General features: G+C 38.7%; 1 protein-coding gene across 1 annotated transcript; it reads left to right on the forward strand.

Annotated features, from left to right (window-relative positions):
• The first annotated feature begins 24,457 nt into the window (after positions 1–24,457).
• Positions 24,458–26,446, forward strand: DEFB115 (defensin beta 115). Its single transcript, XM_045364466.2, has 2 exons — positions 24,458–24,551; positions 26,274–26,446. The coding sequence occupies exons 1-2, from the start codon at positions 24,458–24,460 to the stop codon at positions 26,444–26,446; spliced, it is 267 nt and encodes an 88-aa protein (XP_045220401.2).
• The last annotated feature ends 216 nt before the right edge of the window (positions 26,447–26,662 follow it).

Here is a 26,662-nt window from a genome sequence, read left to right on the forward strand (position 1 = left end):
ATTTCTTCTTTTTATGACTTCAATGTCTCTGTTGAATTTCTAATTTTATTTGATTATTGTTTTCCTGATTTTTTATTGCATTGTTTGTATTTTCTTGAAGTCATTCAGTTTCTTTGCCATGCCGTTCATATATCTCCATTTCTTTGTGGTCAGCTACAGTAAATTATTGTAATCTTTTGGTGGTGATATGTCTCCTTGATTTTTTATGTTTCTTGTTTCCTTATGTGATATTTGAGCATTTAATGAAATAGTCACCCCTTGCAGATTTTATAGGCTGGATTTGCTTTAGGAAGTCCTTCCTTTGTGGGTGTGAGGTTACTTGCTGGGTGAGGTGCTATGATTCTGACAACAGTGATGGTGCAACAATGTCAGCTAAGTTCAGTGTTGATGGTAATTGCAAGTGCCCTCAGCAGTCAATACTGTGTATACCTGCGGTGGCAACAAGGGCTGTTTGAGTCTTCAGTGATAATGGCTGCTCCTGATGTCTTTCTCTCCCACCAGGAAATTGTCACTGAGGGGTTCTCTCACGGCACTGGTCTAGCTCATTGTAGCAGTGACATCATTGTGTAATAAGTGGTGCTTGTGGAGTAACTTCACAGCTGAGACTTGAAGCATGGACACACATGGAAGGGATAAGGCTCTGGATTCCAGAGCAGTAATAGCACTGATGCCTGGGGTGCTGGCATTCTGACTGATGCATTGGTAATGATATGTGAGGTGCAAGTGTTTGTAATGAAGCCAGGAAACTGAGGATAGGAGCACAGAATATGTAGAGTTACAATGGCTCCAGGGTCTGTAACGATAGCCACAGTTTCATTGCTGATATTGGTGATTTGAGAATTGTTCAATATCATTGATTTCTAAAGAACCAGCTTTTTGTTTTACATTTTTCTTGTTTTCTTGTTCTTCTTGTTTTTTTTGTTTCTGCTCTTATCTTTATTATTTTATTTCTTCTGCTTGCTTTGGGTTATTTTGCTCTTTTTTTCTAGTTTTGAGATAGGATATTAGATTATTGGAATTTTTTTTATTAGAAGTGTTTAGTGATATACATTTTCTTCTAATTACCTCTTTAGCTGTAGCCCACATACTTTGGTAGATTCTATTTTATTTTTTATTAGGTTCAAATATATTTTTACTTTCTTTGAGACCTCCTATTTGTCCCATGGATTATGTAGAAGTATGTTTTATGATTTCCCAAGAGTTTGGAGAATTCCTGTTTATAGTGTTGTTCAGTTTTTCTGTATTCTTGCTGTGTACTACTTCTGTCAACTGTTGAGAGTTTGATGTTAAAATCCTAAATATAATTGAGAATGTTTTCTATTTCTACTTTCAATTCTGGACATTTTTGTTTTATAATTTTTGTTTTGAGATGGAGTCTCACTTTGTCACTCAGGTTGTAGTGCAGTGGCCCAATCTCAGCTCACTACAACCTCTGCCCCCCGGGTTCAAGCAATTTTCCTGCTTCCATCTCTCTAGTAGCTGGGACTACAGGCACGTGCTACCACACCTGGCTAATTTTTTGTATTTTTAGTAGAGATGGGGTTTTACCATGTTGGCCAGGCTGGTCTCGAACTCCTGACCTCAGGTGATCCACCTGCCTCAGCCTCCCAAAGGGCTGGGATTATAAGCATGAGCCACCGTGCCCGGTCTCAATTCTGGACATTTTTCTTCTGTGTTTTTTGCGGCTATAATTTCTGGTAATACTAATTTATGATTATTATGTCTTCCTGATGGATTAACTTTTTAAACTCATTATGTGAATCCTTCTGTGCCTCTAGTCATGTTCTTTGTTTCAAAATTTATTTATCTCATATTAGTATAGCCACTCCTGATTTTTGTATAAAGTTTGCAAGTATCTTTTTTCATCCTGTTACTTTTATTTTTTTATCCTTTTAATTTACGTATGTCCTTGTATTTGAAATGAGTTTTTGTAGATAATAAGTTTTTGTACCCTGCTTTTATTTTTCATTTATTTCAGTATCTTTCTTAAAATTGGTGAATTTTGGTCATACACATCTGAGGTAATTATTGTTTTTCAGGGCTTAAACCTGCCAATTTATTATATGTCTAGACTTAGGCTAGATTTATTTCCATTGATTTTGAGTATATCACTTTGTATAGTTTTTTTTAGTGTTAGCTCTAGGTATTATAACGTACTTACCATCATCTACTGACACAGACATTTCAGCACTTCAAGTGAACTGTAGAAACTTTTCTACAATTATGTCTCTTACGTCTCCACCTTTAAAGTACATTTATTTTAAATATTTCCTGTACACACATTGAACACCTCATTACTTGGTGTTATAATTTTTGCTTCAACCATCAAATATTATGTAAGAAACACATAGGAAGTACAGTATATTGTAGTAACTTTATTTTTCCCTATAGTGATCTTCTGTCTGAAGATGTAGACACCTTTGTCCTTATTATTACCTGTCTTATTAGAGAACTTTATTTACCCATTCCTTAATGATAGATTTGTTGGCAACAAATTCTTCATTTTACTTTTTATAAGAATGTCTTTATTTTTCCTTCATTCCTGAAAGATTCTGTCACCAGATATAGAATTTACAGTTAAGTTTTCCTTTTTTTTTAACTTTTATTTTAAGTTCAGTGGTACAAGTGCAGGCTTGCTACATAGGTAAACTTGTGTCACGGGGGTTTGTTGTACAGAATGTTTCATCACCCATGTAGTAAGCCTAGTACCCATGAGTTATTTTTTCTGATTCTCTCCCTCTTCCCACCTTCCACCCTCCAAAAGGCCCCAGTGTGTGTTGTTTTCCACTATGTGTCCAAGTTTTCTCATCGCTTAGCTGCCACTTATAAATGAGAACATGCAGTATTTGGTTTTCTGTTCCTGTGTTGGCTTGGTAGGAATAATGGCCTCCAGCTCCACCCATGTCCCTGCAAAGGACATGATCTTGTTCTTTTTAATGGCTGCATAACTTTCCATGGTGTGTATGTAATACATTTTCTTTATCCAGTCTATGATTGATGAGCATTTAGATTGATTCCATGTCTTTGCTATTGTGAATAATGCTGCAATGAACATATGCATGCATGTATCTTTACAATAGAATGATTTATAATCCTTTGGTTATATACCCAGTGATAGGATTGCTGAGTCAAATGGTATTTCTGTATTTAGGTCTTTGAGGAATCACCACACTGTCTTCTACAATGGTTGAACTAATTTACACTCCTACCAACTAATAATAACCATTCTGACTGGTATTAGGTGATATCTCATTGTGGTTTTGATTTGCATTTCTCTAATGATCAGTGATGTTGAGGTTTTTTCATATGATTGTTGGTCACGTATATGTCTTCTTTTGAAAAGTGTCTGTTCATGTATTTTGCCCACTTTTTCATGGGGTTTGTTTTTTCTTGTATATTAGTTTAAGTTCCTTATAGATGCTAAATATTAGACCTTTGTTGGATGCATAGTTTGCAAAAGTTTACTCCCATCTATAGGTTGTCAGTTTACTCTGTTGATAGTTTCCTTTGTTGTGCAGAAGCTTTTTACTTTAGCTTAATTAGTTTAATTTAGCTTTTCAGTTTAATTAGATCCCATTTGTCCATTTTTGCTTTTGTTGCAATTGCTTTTGGTGTTTTCATCATGAATTCTTTGCCCATGCCTATGTACTGAATGCTATTGCCTAAGTTGTCTTCCAGTGTTTTTATATTTTTGGGTTTTACATTTAAGTTTTAATCCATCTTGAGTTAATATTTGTATATGGTGTAAGAAAGGGATCCAGTTTCAATATACTGCATATAGCTGGCCAGTTATCCCAGCACCATTTATTGAATAAGGAATATTTTCTCCATTGCTTCTTTTTTTGTCACCTTCATTGAAGATTCGATAGTTGTAGGTGTGTGGTCTTATTTCTGGGTTCTGTATTCTGTTCCATTGGTCTATATATCTGTTTCTGTACCATTACCATACTGTTTTGGTTACTGTAGCCCTATAGTATAGTTTGAAGTTGGGTAGTATAGTGCCTCCAGTTTTGTTCTTTCTGCTTAGGATTGCCTTGGCTATTCGGGCTCTTTTTTGGTTCCATATGAATTTTAAAAAGTTTTTTTTCTAGTTCTATGAAGAATGTCAATGGTAGTTTAATAGGAATAGCACTGAATCTGTAAATTGCTTTTGGCAGTCTGGCCTTCATTACATTGATTCTAGGAAGAATCAATCCATTCTAGGAAGAATTCATGAGCATGGAATGTTTTTCCATTGGTCTTTGTCGTCTCTGATTTTTTTGAGCAGTGGTTTGTAGTTCTCCCTGTAGAGATCTTTCACCTCCCTAGTTAGGTGTATTCTTAGGTATTTTATTCTTTTTGTGGCAATTGTGAATGAGAATTCCTGATTTGGCTCTTGGCTTGACTGTTGGTATATAGGAATGCTAGTGATTTTCACTCATTGATTTTGTATCCTGAGACTTTGCTGAAGTTGTTTATCAGCTTAAGAAGCTTTTGAGCTGAGACTATGGGGTTTTCTAGACATAGGTTCATGTGATCTGCAAACAGGGATAGTTTGACTTCCTGTCTTCTCATCTGGATGAGTTTTATTTCTTTCTTTTGCCTGATTGCCCTGGCCAGAACTTCCAATACTGTGTTGAATAAAAGTGGTGAAGGAGAGCATCCTTTTCTTGTGCTGGTTTTCAAGGGGAATGCTTCAGCTTTTGTCCATTCAGTATGATGTTGGCTGTGGGTTTGTCATATCTCTAATAACTTGATAAATGTTGTGCAACAATAGTTTTGGTCTATATGGTTTCAGAGGCAAAATCCACTGTCATGTAAATTGGCATTCCCTTATAAGTAATGTGTTGTTTCCCTCTGCTTGCTTTAAAACTTTTGTCTTTGTCTTTACTTCCAGTAGTTTATTAGGCTGTGTCTTGGCATACATTTCTTTGAATTTTCCTATTTGGATTTGCTCATCTTCTTGAATCTGTAGGTTTATGTCTTTTGCTACATTTGGGACTACTTCAGCTGACATTCTTTTCAAATGCTTTTTATGCCCAACCTTCTCTACCCCCTCCCCCTGGACTGGGATAATTTCAATATAAGCACTTTTGATATTGTTACATGGGGCAACAGACACAGAAGGATGCTTCTTTTCTGTTCTGCATTGGAATATTTGTAGCACCTGTCCTGCATATATGCAAGACAATAAGGAAACCCAGAGAACTGAGACCATGGAGTTCCTTAAGTCTTGAGGACTATAAGTAGTCCACTGTATTCTTTCCACCTTTCGAAGTATTCCTGTGCTTGTTTATTGTATTATGTTCAGGATTTTTGAGAGGTAAAAGAGAGGACTTAGGAAAAATACCCTATTTCATCTTAGTGGATCTGGAAGTCAATTTTATTTGCTTTGTTGTTGTTTTTCTTTTTCCTCTCACACTCTTAGTGGACATCTTCAATTTGAGAACTCATTTTTTTTTTATTTCTGTAAATTTTTATTCCTTGTTTCTTTAGTATTTCTTCCACTCCATTCTATCATTTTCTCCTCTTTACTCTCCTATTTGATTTAGAAAGTTCTTGATCTGTTCCTCATACTTCTTAACATTTTTTCATACTTTCTATCCTATTTCCTCCTTTTTATCTGCATTTTGCCATCCAGCTTTCCGTAACTAATAAGTTACTCTCTAGCTGGCTTTATTACAAAATTAACATACATATTAAAGTTTATACTTTAACAGCTATGTTTTTAATCACTAATATCTCAATATTGGTCCTTTTCATGAGCACCTGGTTTATTTCATGGATGTACTAGCCTCTTATTCTTTTGAATATATTAATTACGTGCTTAATTAATGAGGGAGAGAGTGGCAGCTATTGTTCTCTTATATTTTGCACTGTTTTTAGTAAGAGGAAGTTAGAGATAAAGGCTGCTTAGTGATGTTACTTGGGACCTGTTCTGGGCATGTCAGCCATCCAAGCTGCACCACTGCTTCTTTTTGGAGACAGATGCTACTTTCCCTTTCTCTGTTGCAGTGTCTCATGGAGAGGGCTTTATATGCTCATTTCAAACTGCGGCATACTACTGCAGTATTCCAGTTCATTTCCTTGTTGGCTGTCCCACAGCATCTCCTCCTCCAAACATGTGTAATCTCTGTGGATAGAGCACCTTCTCTACTTCCTACAGTTGTACTCTGTCATAATCCTCCTAGGCTTCAGAATATCTTTTCAATCTGATCTCATCAATATCATGTTTTCAAAAACATTCTCTGCTTCAATGAGATTCCTATCATATGTGTTTAAGCAGGGCTTTATGTTAATTTACTTGTTTTTATGTTTTTTTCTGTTTGTTTTTTATAAAAAGAGACAGGTTCTCGCTATGTTGGCCAGGTGGATCTTGAACTCTTGGCCTCAAGCAACCCTCCTGCCTTGGCCAACAAAAGTGCTAGGATTACAGGCATAAGCCACTATGCCCAGCCTGTTTTTATAGTTTCATTGTCATTTCTAGAATACTTGAGTGAAAGATAAGACTTCAGTGCATGTACAGTCCACTATTACCCGCCACCTTTTCTAGATTTTTATTAAAGAAAGTGTTTACTTTTTATATTAATGTTACACCCAGAAATCTTACCAAATTACTTTATTCTAAAATCTTCTCATTTATCTTTTGGATCTTCAACTGCTTTATTATTTACATTTAACTCTTAATCAATCTAAAATTAATTTTGGTAAAAGGAGGAAGGAATTAAAGTGCTGAAACTGAAAGTGGATGACTATTATAATCTTCTCTTACAGGATTAATAATACATGGAATAAAGAATCACCTAAGTTTTCCAGTTTCTTCCAATTTATTGTTACTTTAATGATGAAGTTTCTTTTATTAATTTTATTCTGACAGAAATAAACCTCATTCAATTTTTTAAAAATCTGAAAAGACAGGCAAGCTAAAAGAAATTGAATAACTTCCCCCAACGTATTGTTTACACCCTAGTATAGAGTATTATAGATGTGTGTGTGTATGTGTGCGCGCACACATAGATAATAATTATACACTCATGTTTTTATTCTTTCAACAAGTATTTATTGAGTACTTGCTTCTACCTATTCTGGTCAAGGAGCTAGAGATAAAGTAGTCATAAAAACAGAAATAGTTGATGAAGCTTAACACACAAGAAAATAAAACCTCAGATCTGTTACCTCAAGAAATATGCACAGAATAGACTCTAGATATCTACTTTTTGGTTTTAATTTGCTTTCAAAATTGAAATGATACTCTTTCTAAAGTTACTAAGTTACATTTCTTCACTTAATAATATATATCGCAACCTTTCACATAAAGGTGCCCTGAAATAATTGCTAGCCCCTCATATTTAACTGAAGACACTAAAGAAAATGAAAATGAAGAAAGAAAACAACACTTTCATAACTTTAAGAAAAGACCATATTTCTTTTTTTAACTTTTAAGTTCAGGGGTACATGTACAGGTTGGTTACATAGCTAAACTTGTGTCATGGGGGTTTGTTCAGATTATCTCATCACCCAGGTATTAAGCCTAGTACCCATTGTTTATTTTTCCTGATCCTCTATGCATGCGTATGTTCATTGCAGCACTATTCCCAATAGCAAAGACAGAATCAACCTAAACGCCCATCAATGATAGATTGGAGAAAGGGCTATATTTCTAAATCACATTTGATCTATAACACATAATCTATTAGCAAGTACAACAGGCTGTAATGTAAAACATGAAAAATGTTGTCTTTTATAAATTAGAGGTTTTTTTCCTCTTATATAACAGAAAATCAAGGAATGCTATAATAGCTTCACAATGATATCAAGTATGAGGCAATTTCTAGTCTTCTTTTAATACATTCCTAGACTGTGCTTTTGCTCACTGTTTGCAAGATGGCTGCATTGACTCCAACATTATGACCATGCTTCATGCAGAAGAAAGCAGAAAGGCAAAGGCTAACGGATAATGCCTCTTAACTACTTTTTTCCTCTCTTTTAAGGTTCTTACCAGATGCCCCACCAAAAATATTATGCTTAATATCATTGACCATAACTGCATCACATTTCACTACTGTAGATTTGCAAGGTTTGGAAAAGTGGTTTACAGGGACATATTGCTTCACCCAAACTGTCATTCTGACACAATACAATGTAATAAGGAGCAAATAAATGGAAATGCCAAGAACCCAATCATGTCTCAGTAAATCTCAAATTGTACACTGAGTTGTCCAAGAAACATGGTACATCCTGCAGGGCCAAATTAATTATCTCTTTCTTGGAACATCATGCTCTGATTATGCTAATACCTGCACTTGGATTCCAAGCTTTGTGTGGCATCACACTGGGAGTCAAGAGAGAAACTGCAAGTTCTTACCACATCCTAAACTGAAAACAACAGTTTAGAAATGTGGCAAAAAGAAGAGCTTGTTATCAGGTGATCAATGACATTAGGGCTGATTTAAGTTAGCTGCAGAATTTTGGCAGGTGATATCAATCTGGAGCCTCTGAAATACATAGGAACTTCTCAAAAAATCTGCCATACTAAGACAATATATGGCTGTTAGTGTTGGTGAGAAAGTTTTCAGAGTTAAAATATTTTCGTGCAAGCTGCCTAACGCCCCAAACACTGCTTTTGTCCCAGTTACCTACCCAACACATTTTATTTTTGATTTAGAAAATAATTAAGATAGATTGGTGAACTCCAAAATTTAACAATCAGAAAGTGACTTATTCACTATAGTGATATCAGCAAGATGGTGGAATAGGGAGTCTCAGCTCTCATTCCCTCACACAAACAGAGATCTGACAATGATATTAAGTAACAAAATATCTTTATGAGAAGTCCAGAATCTCGTTAAGGATTTTCAGAATACCAGCAAAATGGCCGACCAGGAGCTGCTAGCTAACGAAAGTAGAGCACAGGAGAATAGCAAAGAAGCAGCAGAAATCCCGTAGACCATAGCAACACAGAAGGGCCACAAACAAAAGGGAAGGAAACACCTTGCCTCCACCACACCCTTTCCCCAGTTGGGATCAGCTCTGAGCTGTGATGGAAAAGTTAAGCAAGAGGACCCCAGCAACCTTCATCACTGTTACAAACACTTCTGCAGTCCTCAAAGGCTCTGACTCCAGTAGAGGGAAGTCCCTAGACTCCATATGCTGAGCTACCCCCAGAGAAGGAGCCCACACTGCGCTCCACCCGACCCACTCCTGGTTTGTGCTGCTACCTCCTTGTGCCATCTTGAAACTAGAACCACTGCTGGAGTGCTTCCTACTCTGGGAGTGAGTAGCATTTGCATCCCTCCATCCCTGAGGTTCAGTCGCCACTGTACCATGGCCACCTGGTAGTGTGCCATCCTCGAGCAGAGCTGCTGCTATGACCTACCCCCTAGGGCCAAGCTATCAGTTAGCCACTTATCCCCCACATCCAAGTCTCTGGTGCACCCTCACCTTAGGGCCAACTCCTTGAGCTCTGGGTCCCTGGGGGTAAGGCACCACTTCACTCCAAGAATACTACCCAGCAAAGCTGCCTTCAGAAATGAAAGAGAAATCAAGTCTTTCATTAGACAAGCAAAAGCTGAAGGAATTCATTACCACTAGATCTGTCTTACAATAAGTGCTGAAGAGAGTTCTTTAACTGGAAACAAAAGGACAATAATTACTATCATAAATACATACGAAAGTATAAAACTCATTGGTAGAGGTAAATACATAGTCAAATCTAGAACACTCCAATACTGCAGTGGTGGTGGGTAAATCATACGTGACACTAGTATGAAGATTAAAAGTAAAAATGGTCAAAAATAATGTCAAGGGACAAAATTTCAATACATTTTCAGATCTAAATTGGCTTTATTGCAATTCTAGCATCAAATAACACTTCATTTCATAAAATAGAATAAGTGTGCTGATGAACTGAGCAGAAAGGGTTGGCTTTACAGAGAGAGAAGAGCTGAAGAAAGCAGAAGCAAAGTCCAGGTGCAGTGGCTGAAACCTGTAATCCCAGCACTTTGGGAGGCCGAGGCAGGCAAAACAGCCTGGCCAACATAACAAACCCCGTCTCTATGAAAAATACAAAAATTGGCGGGGTATGATGGCGCACGTCTGTAATCCCATCTACTCAGGAGGCTGAGGCAGAAGAATCGCTTGAACCCGGGAGGTGGAGGTTGCAGTGAGCCAGGATCGTGGCCATTGCACTCCAGACTGGGCAACAAGAGCAAGACTCAGTCTCAAAAAATCAAAACAAAACAAAACCAAACCAAAAACAGAAGAAAAGAACAGAGTTGCTTCTAAGTTATGTATTAGTTGCCTCAAAGCTATGTTTCTTGTAGGATGTGGACGGGGAGATAGAACAATAGAAGAATAACTGATTAATTAACATCAGGTTACTTCAGACTACCTTTTGTTGTGTAACAAATAAAGCAGAGGGAACTTCATTATCGTGCCGATTGTAGATTTAAATTGGCCTGTTTGGGAAATTGGCTGTTACATCTTTCTTCTGGAAGATCAAATAACAGAGTAGTTTGGGTTTGGTGACATGAAACTTTAGCATGGGTGACTCCATTTTGATTTTTAGTCTGATCTCTTGGGGCCTAGTACAGAAACTTAGTCCAAAACAATAGCCTCTTATAATTTTTATTTAACAATTGCCCCCTTTTGGTCATGCTCACCTAAGTGAGAGTGTGACCAAAATCTAGGACATCCACATTACTCTGTTACCATTATTTTGGGTTTCCAGCCTCAGCATGGCATTTGTAGATTATAGTGTCCATAGGTTATGGTGTTCTAGGAAAATCCAGGTTCTTGTCACACGACCAGGAAAGATTATGCTCACAGACACTTTGAAGGGTGACGGGGAACAGAATTTATTGGGTGAAAAGGAAAAAGGGAAAACATCTCAGCAAAGTGAGATGGAATCCAGCTAACAGGCTCTGCACTTCACCTATTGAATCCCAGGTTACCACGCAGGAACAGGTGAGGTCAGGCTCCTCCCCCTTGCAAATGGTGTGAACTTCCGAGGCTCCACCCCGCCCTCCCAGTTCACCTACCGGTTAGAGATTCTCCTTTCTCCCTTACCTGTCTCCTGCATCCATCAGTGGCCTCCTTATTATGCATTTCTTTGAGATTTGGTTGTTCCAGCTAGAGAGAGATCTTTTGAGATTTGACAGATGGCTGTATGAAAAATTTAAAACTTTAAGAGGATAAAATGCACCGGGGTACTAATATTATGACTATTAAGAGGATAACACTGGGCTGGGCACCGTGGCTCACGCCTGTAATCCCAGCACTTTGGGAGGCTGAGGTGGGCGAATCATGAGGTCAGGAGATCAAAATCATCCTGGCCAACATGGTGAAACCCTGTCTCTACTAAAAATACAAAAATTAGCTGGGCGTGGTGGCGAGCACCTGTAGTCCCAGCTACTCGGGAGGCTGAGGCAGGAGAATCGCTTGAACCCGGGAGGTGGAGGTTGCAGTGAACCAAGATCACGCCACTGCACTCCAGCCTGGGCAACAGGGTGAGACTCCATCTCAAAAATAGTAATAATAATAATAATAAATATAAATAAAAGATCATAACACCAAGAGTTTGGAGTATGCTTCTTAGCCAGGGTCCCGATGACCTACACCAACCAACATCAAATACACAAACTAGGAGTCTACCCATTTTAACCAAGGTGTCTTCTCTACAAAACCTGATGTATTTATCTATGTGCAACAAGAAATGTCATCAACTGCAGATTCCTCCCTATTGAATTAATAAGTAATCTAACATCCCATGATTGGATTAAATGAAATCAGGGAGTGCAGGTTACCAACAGAAGCTACTGATTGTAAAATTTTAACTACACTATTATCCTGCCAAGTGAAAGAGCTAGGCATAAGTAAGAAAAAATGAAGATAGGTAAGAACTTTATTATGGTAGACAGCTTTGTTCCAATGGTCTTGGGAAAAGCTGTCCACACCATGAAGTTGGCAACTTCAAATCCTGGTTTGCAGTTTGAATGTCTCTGGTTGTAGCATCAGCATTCTGATGAATTATCTGTGACCCATGCATCAGGCATGAGAGGTGTTACTTGAAATTTATATCGAATTGTCCAGCTTTAGTCTATAGGGTTTCAGGTACTGAGCAGTTCTCATTCTTTGTTGCAGAATTGTAGCCAAGTATTATAGAAAACTGGAAGAAACCAGAATCCAGTCAGTCTACAGGTAAATAATCAAAACTCAAAATAATGAACAGGGCTATAATCTAATAATAGGTGTAATATAGTTTTCTTTTGAAATGTAATTTTTCTTTTTACAGTCTTCTCCATTTCTACCAAAAATAATCACCATGGTTAGACGAATTTGTTTGCAAAGTAAGGTTAGTCTCAAACTTGGCCTGATTATTAACATGATGAAGCAAGAATAACTACATAGGCTTCTTTTAAAGTTGTTCTGCTGGAAATTTTGACAAGGAATCTCAGATTAGACTTTTAAAAACCTCTCAATGCTAGGAAGCCAAACCAAGTCAGTCATTGAATTTTACCGGCTATATCTAATATCTTGAGGTTCCTGGGTCTACCCAGAAGTGAAAACTTACTCATTCACTCTAAGGTTGGGAACCTTGAAGCCAAGAAGTCTATGCATATTTGTAAATATGACATTCCAGTCGAAGCCTTGGAAATATAATTTGTGTTTTCAGTTGTATCCTATTCCAAAGAGAACTGAGTCTTATTGAACTTATGCAAATAGCCATAAGGCCATAAGAATAAGAATACTCACAAATGGTTTCCAAATTCTGGAGGGATTATACGTGGAGGAAAATCAAATGTCTCGATTTTTGTTTACAAAAGTATGTTTCACCAAATTGCTGTAAACTATAAAGAGCTTAAAAGAAAAAACTTTCCTTAAATCTGAAAAATAAAACATTAAAGAACCAGCAACATTTTAAATAAGAAGGCTTAAAAACCCATAATTCTTCCTTATCAATTCATCCATTCTCATGTAATTAATTCTTTCTCTGTTTATCTTGGTTAGCAGTTCACAAACCTATCAGTTTCTTCATTAGAGTTCTGGAAGTTCACCCCAAAAGCTCTTTATATGGCTGAACTATCAACCAAGTGTGAAGGTAAAATAAAGACCTGTTTAAGTCATGTAAGGCCTCAAACCCTGTGTCCTATGATCACAGCTATATAATCATATAAAACCCTATATAAGCATAAATAAAACTTTTTAATTGTTGAAAAGATTAAAAAAAAAAAAAAAAAGAGTTCTGGAAGTTCAGTCCAAGATATGAACTCAAAGCTATTAGAAACTTGTACTTGTCAGAGTTATTTTTATTCTTCCCAGATATCTTTCTGAAGACATAGCAGTTTAGGATTATAATTGCTTGCAATGAGCTCTCAGAAAAAGTATTAGAGAGAAACAATTAACTGTGAATAACAAGACTTAAAATGGCCATGGTTAAAGATCTGATGAAAAGTATGCAATTGGCAAGGAATTTTGATCATTTCTGCACACACAACAATTTAAAATTACCAAAATTGTGACTGATAGCATTTATACCAGGACATATCAGATTTCTAGGACCCTATATAATTTTGGAACACACATTAATAACATTCATATACACATAATTCAAAGAAGGTTAAGCATCATATCTTATTTTGACAATGCTTCTCATATAATTTAATACATAAGATAAGCCTAATTAGTCCAATATCTCTCCCTTTCAGATCATTTGAGAAGTTCCATGGATCTCTGGAACATCCCGAAGTTAGTGTGAGGTCAAAAATACTTCATTTTTATTTTTGAGAAGTTTTTCAATTATTAAGGGTTTAAAACATTTTATCTAAATAGGATCATAAGCCGGTGGCAGTGGCTCACACCTGTAATCCCAGCATTTTGAGATGCCAAGGCAGGTGGATCACTTAAGGTCAGGAGTTCGAGACCAGCCTGGCCAACGTGGCGAAACCCTGTCTCTACTAAAAATACAAAAATTAGCTGGGTATGGGGGTGCACACCTGCAATCCCAGCTACTTGGGAGGCTGAGGCAGGAGGATCACTTGACTCCAGGAGGTGGAGGTTGCTATGGACCAAGATATGTCACTGCACTCCATCCTGGGCAACAGAGCGAGACTCTGTCTCAAAAATAAATAAGTAAGTAAAATAATAAATAAATAGGATCATAGGTCAATCTGAAATAAAACCAAGTGACAAAAGATTTCAAAGGCACAAAGTGTTATAGGTAGTCAGGCATGAGCAGGGCAGGAGAGAACTCCCCTACCACAACCAGGAGTGTCAGGTGACCATCAGGTGATGGTTCAGCAGTTGTCACGCTGCCTTCCTAAAAATGACAATTTGGCAGCCAGCACCAGGAAGAGACAATTACCTTATGGTCTACAGCTGTCCCACTGAGGTGTTAATTGATCGAAGGCACCAGGGAGAGGCAATTTCTCAAACAGATGAAAACACTTGAGATTGGTAATAGGCTTCCAATAAAATCTCAGGAATTGGGCAAGTGAGCTCGGGCATGCACATTGAAAGACTAAGTGGCGGATTATGACCTCCCGGGGACATTCCACCGGAAAAGGGAAGAAAGCCTTAGATGAGCAAGCCTACAACTTCCTAAACGTACTGCACATGCCCACTTCCCAATAGTAAGGAGGGCACTGCACATGTGGGTGGCTCACCCTTGGGGAAGAATGAGGGGAAAGGGGTGCAAGAAGCTAGAAGTGGGTGTGGGCCAGCCTATAAAGTCCTAGGATCAAGGTTAAATGCCATTCTAGTCCTTCAGGTCGCCTGCTTGGGTCTCTTCCAAGTGTACTTTCCTTTCTTTACTGCTCAAAAGCTTTGTTTGTTTGTTTGTTTGAGACAGTCTCGCTCTGTCACCCAGGCTGGAGTGCAGTGGCGCCATCTCGGCTCACCGTAAGCTCCACCTCCCGGGTTGGCGCCATTCTCCTGCCTCAGCCTCCCGAGTAGCTGGGAGTTCAGGCGCCCGCCACCACGCCCGGCTAATTCTTTGTATTTTTAGTACAGACGGGGTTTCACCATGTTAACCAGGATGGTCTCGATCTCCTGACCTCGTGATCCGCCCACCTTGGCCTCACAAAGTGCTGGGATTACAGGCGTGAGCCACTGCGCCCAGCCTGCTCTAAAGTTTTTTAGGAAGCTTTCACCCCTGCTCTGAAACTTGACTTGCTCTCTTTTTCTGCCTTCCGCCCCTCAGTTGAATTCTTTCTTCTGAGGAGGCAAGAACTGAGGTTGCCGTAGACCCGTACGGATTCGTCACATACAACGTGGATACTTTCTACCCCTAACAAAAGCACCGGCAATTACCTTGTTGAAACATGGAACCTCTATTTCCTAGGCCAGTTACCAAAAAGGTAAAGAAATATGCTCACAATTTTCTATTAAGAATAGATCAGGCCGGGCGCGGTGGCTCACGCCTGTAATTCCAGTGCTTTGGGAGGCCTAGGCAGGTAGATCACAAGGTCAAGAGATCGAGACCATCCTGCCCAACATAGTGAAACCCCGTCTCTACTAAAAATACAAAAATTAGCCGGGCACGGTGGCCCATGCCTGTAGTCCCAGCTACTTGGAGGCTGAGGCAGGAGAATCGCTTGAATCCAGGAGATGGAGGTTGCAGTGAGCCAAGACGGCGCCACTGCGCTCCAGCTTGGCAACAGAGCCAGACTCCGTCTCAAAAAAAAAAAAAAAAAATCAGTGCTTTGATAAGACCCTATTACTCCAACATGGGGACCCAAACTCCAGCCTTGCATCAGTATAGTTTTGATATTAATGCTCTATTTTTAGAAAAACTTATAAACAGTTCCCTTCTAATTTTAGCCAACTTGCTTACATGTAAAATTTCTTTCACAAGATTTGTCTTTTATAAACCTTCTACATCCTGTTTAAACCTTCAGTTTTGTCCTACACTTTCTTCTTTTTATACTGGCATTTTATCTTAGGACAAACATTTACTTTTCTTTCTCCTTACCATTTTGACTAAAGCTCTCTCTTATGCAAAAGAAAAAATTCCTCTTTCCTTTTAACTTTCTTTACCCAAAATACACCTTCATAACTTTTTTTTTTTTTTTTACATCTTTCTTACTTCCTGGTTTCTTCCTGCCTCATTTCTATTTCCTTCCTAAATCCATATTTTAAAATGACCTTAAATACCTTTAAATTAGATAAAATTGCTCTTGTTAATGCAAAATGTATCCTCGTGTCTTCTTACAATTTTTCTCACCAAAAACACATCTTACTTTTCTCATACACTTTGCATATAGAATTTTTTCTTTTTCTGATAGTTTTGATTACATATATTAATTAGAATTTTAAAATTCTCAATAACCTTAATTTTGTGAATAGCGAGGAAGTAAGTTATTTGAGCTATTTGTGACATACCAACATTTTATGACTATATATTTCACAATTTTTAGACATTGTGAAAAAAGTTATTCTTGAAAAAACAAGTTTTTTGTTCCTCAGACAAGTTTTTTTAAATTTATTAACAGAGATACAAATATATTTAGTTTGTCTACATCATACAAAAACAAAATGCCAAAGTATACAAACTTTAAGTTTATGCATAATAATTAATGTTTTAGTATTTTAACTTATTTAGCAATGACCAAGACATTTAATTGGTATATATTACCTAATTCCACTTTAAGATTTCAAGTTACCAAAAACATTTTTGAAACTATGAGGAGTTTATTTGTAAACATTTATGCCTAATTTACTTATTTTTGAGAATCATGTTTGAACTGTTTATAAAACTTCTGTAAGACATTGAACAAAACTCTCCATCATCTCAAGTTATTTCTCTGCTAACCATTTCTACAGCATGCAAATGATAGACAAGAACTCTAAAGTTAAATACATGAGTATTTTTGCTGATCAGAAGACACGGCTGCTTTTCAAATACATTGACTCTTGAACAGCATGGGTTTGAACTGCACAGATCCACTTATATGTGGATTTTCTTCTCCCTCTGCCACCCTGACACAGGAAGACTAACCCCTCCTTTTTCTCCTCCTCAGCCTAGCAAATGTGAAGACAATGAGGATAAAGACCTTTATGATGATCCACTTCTATTTAGTGAATGGTAAATATATATTTTCTCTTCCTTATAATTTTCTTAATAACATTTTATTTTGTCTAGCTTACTTCATTGTGAGAATATTGTATATAATACATTTAAGATACAAAATATGTGTTAATTGACTGTGGCTTCCAGTCAATAATAGGCTGTCAACTTAAATAACAGAGAGAGACTCTCTAAAATATATATATATATATATATATTTAGGAATAAAGCATTACAATGGAAATACACATGCCACAGTAAACTATGTGCATATTCAGGGAAGTCAAGGATGACAAGGGCTTTTAAATGAAAAAATGAGGAGGATGACATAATTATTTTGAAATAATTATCCTTGATTACAAAGATCAATAATAAGGGTGATGCCAGTCTGAGGTTCGACAGGTAGTTGCTAGGCAGATGTCCTTTTAGAAGTATTTTTTTACATAAGGTTGCAGTGGTCTTTGTGTAAAGTTGTGGCTTTTGCAGTCTGTGATCATTTTTGTTATCAGGCACACAAACATAAGAACCCTCCCTTCATGACCTTCCCTGGCTCTATTTGTCCAGATTTTCTTAACCCATTTTGATTTTGACAACTTTCACAAGGCTATTAGTAGTTAAGTTTTTGGGAAACTGTCGCAGGTGAGTGACAACTATCTGGGCCAGTGGCACAGGGGTAAAATAATTTACTACAACAGGTTTAGGTAAAGAAAAGCAGATTTATTAGAGAAAGTATGAAAACATGTTGCAAAGAAGCAATGGACAGAATCAGCAAGAGATGAGCTGACTGCAAGGAAACAAAAGCTTACTGGAGATTTCAGAGAATGGTTCTTGGGCTGCAGAGTGCTGGGAGCAGTACTCATTACCCCAAAGTTGCAGTGAGCTAACTTGCAAGTGTCCGGTGATAGCTGGGCTCAGGAAGATTATGAGTTATTTACACAGGAGGGTTATGTGTCCTGGACCATGAATGTCATCAACATATTAATGACATTCTTTACAGAAATAGAAAAAACAATCCTTGTTTTTTCTTTTTTTTTTTTTTTGAGACGGAGTCTCGCTCTGTCGCCCAGGCTGGAGTGCAGTGGCGCGATCTCGGCTCACTGCAAGCTCTGCCTCCAGGGTTCACGCCATCCTCCTGCCTCAGCCTTCCAAGTAGCTGGGACTACAGGCGCCCGCCACTGCACCCGGCCAGTTTTTTGTATTTTTAGTAGAGAGGGGGTTTCACTGTGGTCTTGATCTCATGACCTTGTGATCCGCCCGCCTCGGCCTCCCAAAGTGCTGGAATTACAGGTGTGAGCCACCGCGCCTGGCCAATCCTTGTTTTTTCTATTAAAAACAAGGATTGTTTTTCCTACTGAACTGCAAAAGACCTTTAATAACCAAAGCAATCTAGAGCAAAAACAAATCTAAAGGTATCACACTACCTGACTTTAAAATATACTACAAAGATCTAGTGACCAAAATAGGATGATATTGGCATAAAATCAGACACATAGACTAATGGAACAGAATAGAAAACCCAGAAACAAATCTGCACATCTATAGCCAACTGATTTTCAAAAAAAGTTTCCAAGGACACACATTGGGAAAAGGAGAGTCTCTTCAATAAATTGTACTAGGGAACTGGATAGCCACATGCACAAAAATGAAACTAGACCCTTATCTTTCACCATATTCAAAAATCAACTAAAAATGATTGAAAGACTTGAATGTAAGACTTGAAACTATGAAACTAGTAGAAGAAAACATTGGTGAAATACTTCATGACATTAAACTGGGGCAAAGATTTTTTGTGACTTTTTTTATTTTTAAAAATAAATTATGTTCACAGAAGGATGGGTGTGAAGGAAAGATTTTTTTGGCTATGACTCTACAAGCATAGGCAACAAAAGCGAAAATAGACAAATGGGATTAAATCAAGCTAAAAGCTCTACAGCAAAGGAAACATTCAGAGTGAACAGACACCTATAGAATGGGAGAAATATTTGCAAACTATATATATATGACAAGTGGTTAATATCCAGAACATATAAGAAACTGAAACAACTCAAGAGAAAAAAAAAAGACCACCAAGTAACCTGATTTAAAAATTGACAAATGATCTGAAGAGACACTCCTCAAAATAAGACAAATAGCCAACAGTTATATGAAGAAACGCTCAACAGCACTAATAAACAGGGAAAAGCAAGTCAAAACCAAAACGAGATATCTCCTTATTCCAGTTAGAATGGCTATTGTTAAAGAGACAAAAGATAACAATGCTGGCAAAAATGTGGGGGAAAAAACATTTACGCACTGTTGATGGAGATCTAAATTAGTGCAGCCATTATGGAAAACAGTGTGGAGGTTTCTCAAAAAATTAAAAATAAAACTACCATGTTATTCAGCAACCCTATTACTGGGCATACATCCAAAGGAAAGGAAATCAGTATGTCGAGGAGATGTCTGCGCTCCTATGTTTACTGCAGCAGTATTCTCAGTAGCCAAGATACAGAATCAGCCAAAGTGCCCATGAACAGATGACTGAATAGAGAAAATTTAGTATATATACATAATGAAATACTATTCAGCCATAAAAATGAATGAAATCCTGTCATTTGTGGCAACATGGATGAACTTGGAGGATATTATGTTAAGTGAAATAAGCCAGACCCTAAAAACGAATACCATATGATCTCACTCATATGAGGTAGCTAAAAAGTTGATCTCATAGAAGTAGAAAATAGAATAGTGGTTACCAAACATTCATCCAGAAAAATGAAAACACATTCACAGAAAAAACTGTGCATAAATATTCATACCAGCTTTATTTATAATAATGTGAAACTGGAAATAATCAAAATATTCTACAATAGGTTATCAGTTAAATAAACTGTGGTACAGCCACACCATGAAACACTACTCAGCAATGAAATGAACAAACTATTGGTAGATACAATCCCAAAAGGCTATATACTATATATTTCCATTTATATAACCTTCTTAAAATGACAAAAGTAGGCCAGGCATGGTGGCTCATGCCTGTAATCCCAGCACTTTGGGAGGCCAAGGCAGGCAGATTGTCTGAGGTCAGGAGTCTGAGACCAGACTGGGCAACATTGTGAAACCCCATGTCTACTAAAAATACAAAAATTAGCCAGGCATAGTGGTGCACACTTGTAATCCAAGCTACTTGGAAGGCTGAGGCAGGAGAATCGCTTGAACCCGGGTGACGGAGGTTGGAGTCAGCCGAGGTAGCACTCCAGCCTGGGTGACAGAGTGTGACTCCATCTAAAAAAAAAAAAAAAAAAAAAGACAAGAGTATAGAGATGGAGAACAAATTGGTAGTCTCCAGAGTTTAGGGATGGAGGGTGTAGGCGGTTGAGTGTGACTATAAGGTAGTAGCACAAGGGAAATCTTTGCAGTGACTGAAGAGTTTTGCATATTGATTGCTAATCTATACCTGTGATCAAATGACAGAACTATACAAAAACATTGTGCCAATGTCAGTTTACTGGTTTTGATATTGTACTACAGTTATGCAAAATGTAACATTTAGGGGAAACTAGGTAAAAGGCACACAGGATTTCTTTACTATCTCTGCAATTTCTTGTTAATTTATATTTCAAAATAAAAAGTTAATAAATAATCAAAGAAAGACATAAAGTCAGAGACTTATGTGTTTGGTGAGACAGTGTTCCCTGATGCAAGGAGCAATGGATTTGGAGTCAGATGAACCAAGACCCAGTTTCTGCTCCCCATGGCTTACCAGCTGTGTGCCCTTAAGAAAGTCAGTTAACCTTTCTGAGTTTCAGTTTTCTATTTCATAGAATGGTCCTTATCAATTTTCTAGCTACTAACATTAGCTATTTGTATACTGCCTAATAAACATTTTTTGCCATATCCTCTATAGCCTGTTATACTGCATACTTAATTTTTTTTTTTTTTTTTTTTTTTTTTTTGAGACAGAGTCTCGCTCTGTTGCCCAGGCTGAGTGCAGTGGCCAGATCTCAGCTCACTGCAAGCTCCGCCTCCCGGGTTTACTCCATTCTCCTGCCTCAGCCTACCAAGTAGCTGGGACTACAGGCGCCTGCCACCTCGCCTGGTTAGTTTTTTGTATTTTTTAGTAGAGACAGGGTTTCACCGTGTTAGCCAGGATGGTCTGGATCTCCTGACCTTGTGATCCGCTCATCTCGGCCTCCCAAAGTGCCGGGATTACAGGCTTGAGCCACCGCGCCCGGCCTACTTAATATTTCTTATAGAGGCCAGGCACGATGACTCACACCTGTAATCCCAGCACTTTAGGAAGCCAAGACGGGAGGATCACATGAGGTCAGGAGTTCGAGACCAGCCTAACCAAATGGTGAAACCCCATCTCTACTAAAAATACAAAAATTAGCCAGGTGTGGTGGCACATGACTATAATCCCAGCTACTTGGGAGGCTGAGGCAGGAGAATTGCTTAAACCCGGAGGCAGAGGTTGCAGTGAGCCCAGATTGCCCACTGCACTCCAACCTGGGCGACAGAGCAAGACTCTGTCTCATTAAAAAAAAGAAAAAATATATATATATATGGAATATATAATATATATATATATATTCCTGATAGAGATCAACACAGTCCATTTACTTAAATCCATACCAAGCCCAAATCCTGAGTGATGTTATATATAAAACCACGACATCAAGGACTAGTGAATTTTTTCTCAAATGAGCATTAAAGTAAATAACCATCAAAAACATATACTTTTTTGTGTTGCCTAAATGATCACACATACTATCAATGGTATGGACCACATATTTCAGGAAACATTAGTTTAGCCCAAATACTTTACTTTTTAGATAGAGAACATGATGTCTCATATACAGAAATAAACTTTCAGATTTGAAAGATCACTTAAAATGTAAACCACAATTTCTCATCACATTTTAAATAAATTCCAAAGTCCTTAACGAGGCCCTATTGGATCTGATAGGATGTAGCTATGCCTGCCTCTATGATTTCAGCTTCTTTTATCCGTTCTCTTGCTCCCACTACTCCAACCACACTTGACCTCTTGCTCTTCCTAGCATACCAAACACTTTTTTGCCTCAGGGGCTTTGCTCTTGCTGTTCTTTCTGCCTGGAAGATTCTAGATATCTATGTGGTTCAATTCCTAGTACATTCAGGTTCTGCTCTGTGCCACTTCCTCAATGAGTCCTTACTTGACTCTCCTCCTCAAAATAGCCACACACGCGTATATCATATTTTCCTCTATTCCCCTTACTGTGCACTCAATCCTGTGTGCCTTACATACACACACACACTCTCTCACACATACACATGTATATTATATTATTCTCTATTCCCCTTTCTCTGCACTCAATCCTGTGTGCCTTACATACACACACACACACACACTCTCACACATACACATGTATATTATATTACTCTCTATTCCCCTTTCTCTGCACTCAATCCTGTGTGCCTTACACACACACACACACACACGTATATCATATTATTCTCTATTCCCCTTACTCTACACTCAATCCTGTGTGTCACACACACACTCACACATACATGTATATAACATTATCTATTCCCCTTACACTGCACTCAATCCTATGTGCCTTACACACACACACACACACGTGTATCATTATTCTCTGTTCCTCTTACTCTACACTCAATCCTATATGCCTTTCACACACACACTCACACACACATATTCTCATACACACACACACAAGTATATTATTCTCTATTCTCCTTTCCCTGTTTTTCTTTATAGCACTTACCACGAACTGACATTATATGTTTCTTGTCCCTCTCCCTAATTAGAATGGCCGGACTTTGCTTTCTTCTCTTAAGCTCAGTGCCTAGAATTGTGCCAGTGCACAGACCCACACGCAGCCAATTCAGCCACCCTCCCTGCAGAATCTGAGGGGAATGGTCATGTTGCCTCAGTTTGCGACTTTAGAACAGCAGGAGCCACCAGCTCCTCCAGGCAGTCTAACCATTTTTCCAGATGGTGCCCATCTTCAGAGGTCTTTCTGATGAGTTTCAACTTGTGTGCCTGCAGTTTCCACTCAGGCCTATTAGTTCTGGGTTGTGGGCCTACACAGAACATGCCTTTCAGATACTTGAAGACAGCAACTATGACTCTCTCCAGCTGTTTACTGCTTTTCAAGTTAAACAGACCTCCCCTTCCATCATTGCTCAGGCATAATCCTCTGGGATGACAGAAAGAACATGTTCTCTGGGGACAGGTAACACAGATCTGAATCCAGACCTCACTCATAGGCACTGTGTAACCCTGAGCACATCACGCCTGCCTATCAGGGCTCCTGTGAGGATTCCAGGGGGTCATATATATAAAGTGCTTAGCACAGTTGCTGCCTGACAGTGGAAGTTCAATGGATGACACTGATGTTCATTGCTTTCCTGAAGAAAGTTCTGCCCAAATCCTAACAGCAAAACGAATTTCCTGAACCACATCAGGTCATCTCCGCTGCCCGCCTGTAGAAAAAAGAGAGTAGAACCGATGTGCACTGGACTCACCCAAAGGTGGAAAAGGACCAGGAACCCAAAAAGGAAGATCCAGTGGACCCACAGGCAGCCCTCCCAATGGATCCTGGGCAGTGGCCTCTTCTTTTTGTTAGAAAAACTGCAAGAAATATTTTTTGCTTTGTTGTTTGAGGCTGGAGTCCAAGAAAGACCCAGAAATGGTTGATACGAAGGATTTGGAGTAGGAAAATAGGATAAAAATTCAAAGAGCTGGACAACGAGTTGGGTTATGAGGGCTTCCACCCCAGTCTGTTTCTTTCTTGCTTATGGTGGGACCCTAGACAATTCCTTTCCACTCTCAGCCTGCATTTTCTTAGCTGGGAAATGCCAATTCTAAGAGCTACCGGGATACAAGTATATGCCATATGTACATTCACTCACTCAATGCTTTTCAACACACGTTCACTGCATACTCTGGGTGTAACAAAATGACAGCCTGTTCCTAACCTCAGGGGTCTCACTGTCTATTAAAAGCTTCCCTTAGGGCATCATTCTGAAAGGGAGGAGGAACTAGAAAAACACTTAGTTCCAGTGTGTCATGATAAACAAATAGAGGAAAAGAAAACAACAGCTGTGGGAATGTAGGGAAGGGGGATAAACTATGAAGGAGAGGGACAGGAAAGGCTTCTTGGAGAAGGGATCTGTTCTCTGCCCAGTGCAAGAGCCTTGTGGAGGACTTGTACCTCCTCTGCTAGTGCCTTTCACCATCCCCAAGGATATCTAGAGCAGGACCCTGAACACGGGATGATCAGTTTATACTGCTGAGTGGCAGGCTGATGTTCTGGGTGGTGTAACATTCTGCTCTTCTCTAACTTATTGTCTGTGATTCAGCCTTACCTAGGTCAATAAAATGCTGAGTGCACACCCAGCTTCCCCAGCACATTCAGAATGCTGCCAGATCATTTCTCACCCCTCTCAGTGGACATTAAACTCTTTGTCCTGGCCTTAGATGTCCTTGTGGTCCTGGCTCAGACTGCCCCAGGTAAACAGAACCATGGAGAGGAGGGAAAAGGGAGTGAGGATGGGATCCTAACCACAGAATCATTGGAAAACATGTGTGGAAGCGAGGAGAGCCCATGGGGATGGCGGAGATCTGATGAAGGGCTTATAATGAATTTTCTCCCATAAGAAGGGCAGCCTGTCAGCCCTGATCATGATGGTGCTTCTCATTAGGGAACCTGGAGAATATCTGCAGAGGCCAAGGTGTTTTATATGACGCCCCTTCCATATGCAGAAGCAACCCCAACATCTCTAGTATCCTGAATGCCTCTGGCCCATATGTCAACAGTCTCATCCTGTGAGTCTCTCACTTCAACCCCACTTTCAGTTGATACTACCTCTTGTAATAATCAGTCTCATTACTTCACTTCTCCACTGTTGTTGGGCTTTGAGTGCTCCTTTAAAGCAGGCAGAGGAGGCAACTTGCTCTTGTCTTGGGATATATGGTGAAAAAGTTGTTAAGTTGATGTTGGATATCTACAGGTTTATAAAAATAGGTTCACAGTGTGGAGCTGGGGTTAGAGCAGATTTTGGCTTTCAAGTTGAACATGCTCAAAGCTCTCTAACAGTATAAACAGGCATCTTGGCCAGGTGGTGAATAACTTTCTAATGGAAATGTTTTCCCCGTAGGCTTCCCAGGGGCTCTAAAGTTGATGATTTTTAATTCTGTGATTTCCTTTGGGTCATTGCTGTTGGAAGTCACATCCTTTCTTGGAGCAGCTATTCAAGCTGAAAGCCTTTGCCAATCACTCAGTTGTTCTAGAAGCAAAAGAAGGTTATTCTGGGCTAACCCTGAGTTGGTTTGAGCATGCCTTATATTCCAGTGAGGGCAAGTAGAATAGAGGGAGTTGCAGATGCAAGAGACATTTTGGAGAAAGAATCTACATATTGACTTATGAAATACTGGAAGAGAAAAGTGAGAGTCAATGTGACTGATTTTTTTCTGTCTGAACCTTCTGGTAAAAGAGAGAGAATTAGGAATTATCTCCCAGAAGAAGAGTTTGGGGAAAAGACAAGTGGAAAGAATCTGTAGTTTAGACTAAGATATAATGATCTCTCAACTGAATCCAATGTGCTGGGAAAGCTGGGTTTACAGTCTGCCCTGACTTAGAGTCACAGAAAATAAATCAGAGAAGGGCACAGTGTTAAACCCTCCCTGCACCCGCCTCCCCCTCCCCCAACACACACACACAACATCAGCCACAGCTCAGAATGTAAATTGATCATCCATTGTTCAGGGTCTTGCTTTAAACAACCCCTGGGGCAAGCACCCCTAGAACAAACAATGCCTGGCACATAGTAGATGCTCAACAAATTGTGGTTAGATAAATAAAGAATGGAGAGAGAAAAAACAGATAATTGAAGGCTTAGTCCCACTCCCTAGCAAGCAGCTAGATTTAGAGAGGAAGTAGAACCAGATTTAGTGAGACCGTGAAAAATGACAGAGATGAAAGTATCATAAGCATAGGAATAAAATTCAATTAGAGCTGGTTAGAGGAAGGAAGATAACTACTCCTATCTACTGCATGTCAAGACCAGCAGTAGTCATTAAACATGCACAAATTTATAACATTCCCATGAATGTCATTAGGTGTCAAAATCAATGTTTCATTCTAACCATTATTACTATTACCAACATCCTTAGTTTAATAGTATTTACTTTTTAAATGTATTTGTATATTCATGTATTTGCTTATTTTGATAGATGGATGGATCAGAAGGTGCTGTTACGGAATTGGCAGATGCAGGAAATCATGCAAAGAAATTGAGAGGAAGAAAGAAAAATGTGGGGGAAAATATATTTGCTGTGTCCCTAAAGAAAAGGATAAAGTATCACACATTCATGACCAAAAAGAGACAAGCGAGCTATATATCTAGTTGCGACTTCTGAATTCAGATTTTTAATAGTCATTATAATGAGTCAGTGAAATGGCTAGTGGGGGCACCTGCATTGTCCTAGATCTCTGTTAAGTCTTCACAGGTCCCATTAGAAAAACACACTCATTCCTGCTATCAATATCTCTCTCTAGAAAAACACACTCATTCCTGCTATCAATATCTCTCTCTAGTCTACTGTAGCCCAACAACGCTCTA

The sequence above is a fragment of the Macaca fascicularis genome, chromosome 10, assembly GCF_037993035.2.
Source record: "Macaca fascicularis isolate 582-1 chromosome 10, T2T-MFA8v1.1".
NCBI classification, from domain to species: Eukaryota; Metazoa; Chordata; class Mammalia; order Primates; family Cercopithecidae; genus Macaca; species Macaca fascicularis.

What these genes read in the sequence shown, in the direction of transcription:
- DEFB115 (XM_045364466.2), top strand. Translation starts at nt 24,458, where the DNA reads ATGCTGCCAGATCATTTCTCACCCCTCTCAGTGGACATTAAACTCTTT. An exon ending in CCTGGCTCAGACTGCCCCAG is followed by an intron (nt 24,552 to 26,273) that starts GTAAACAGAACC and finishes TTATTTTGATAG; the next exon opens with ATGGATGGATCAGAAGGTGC.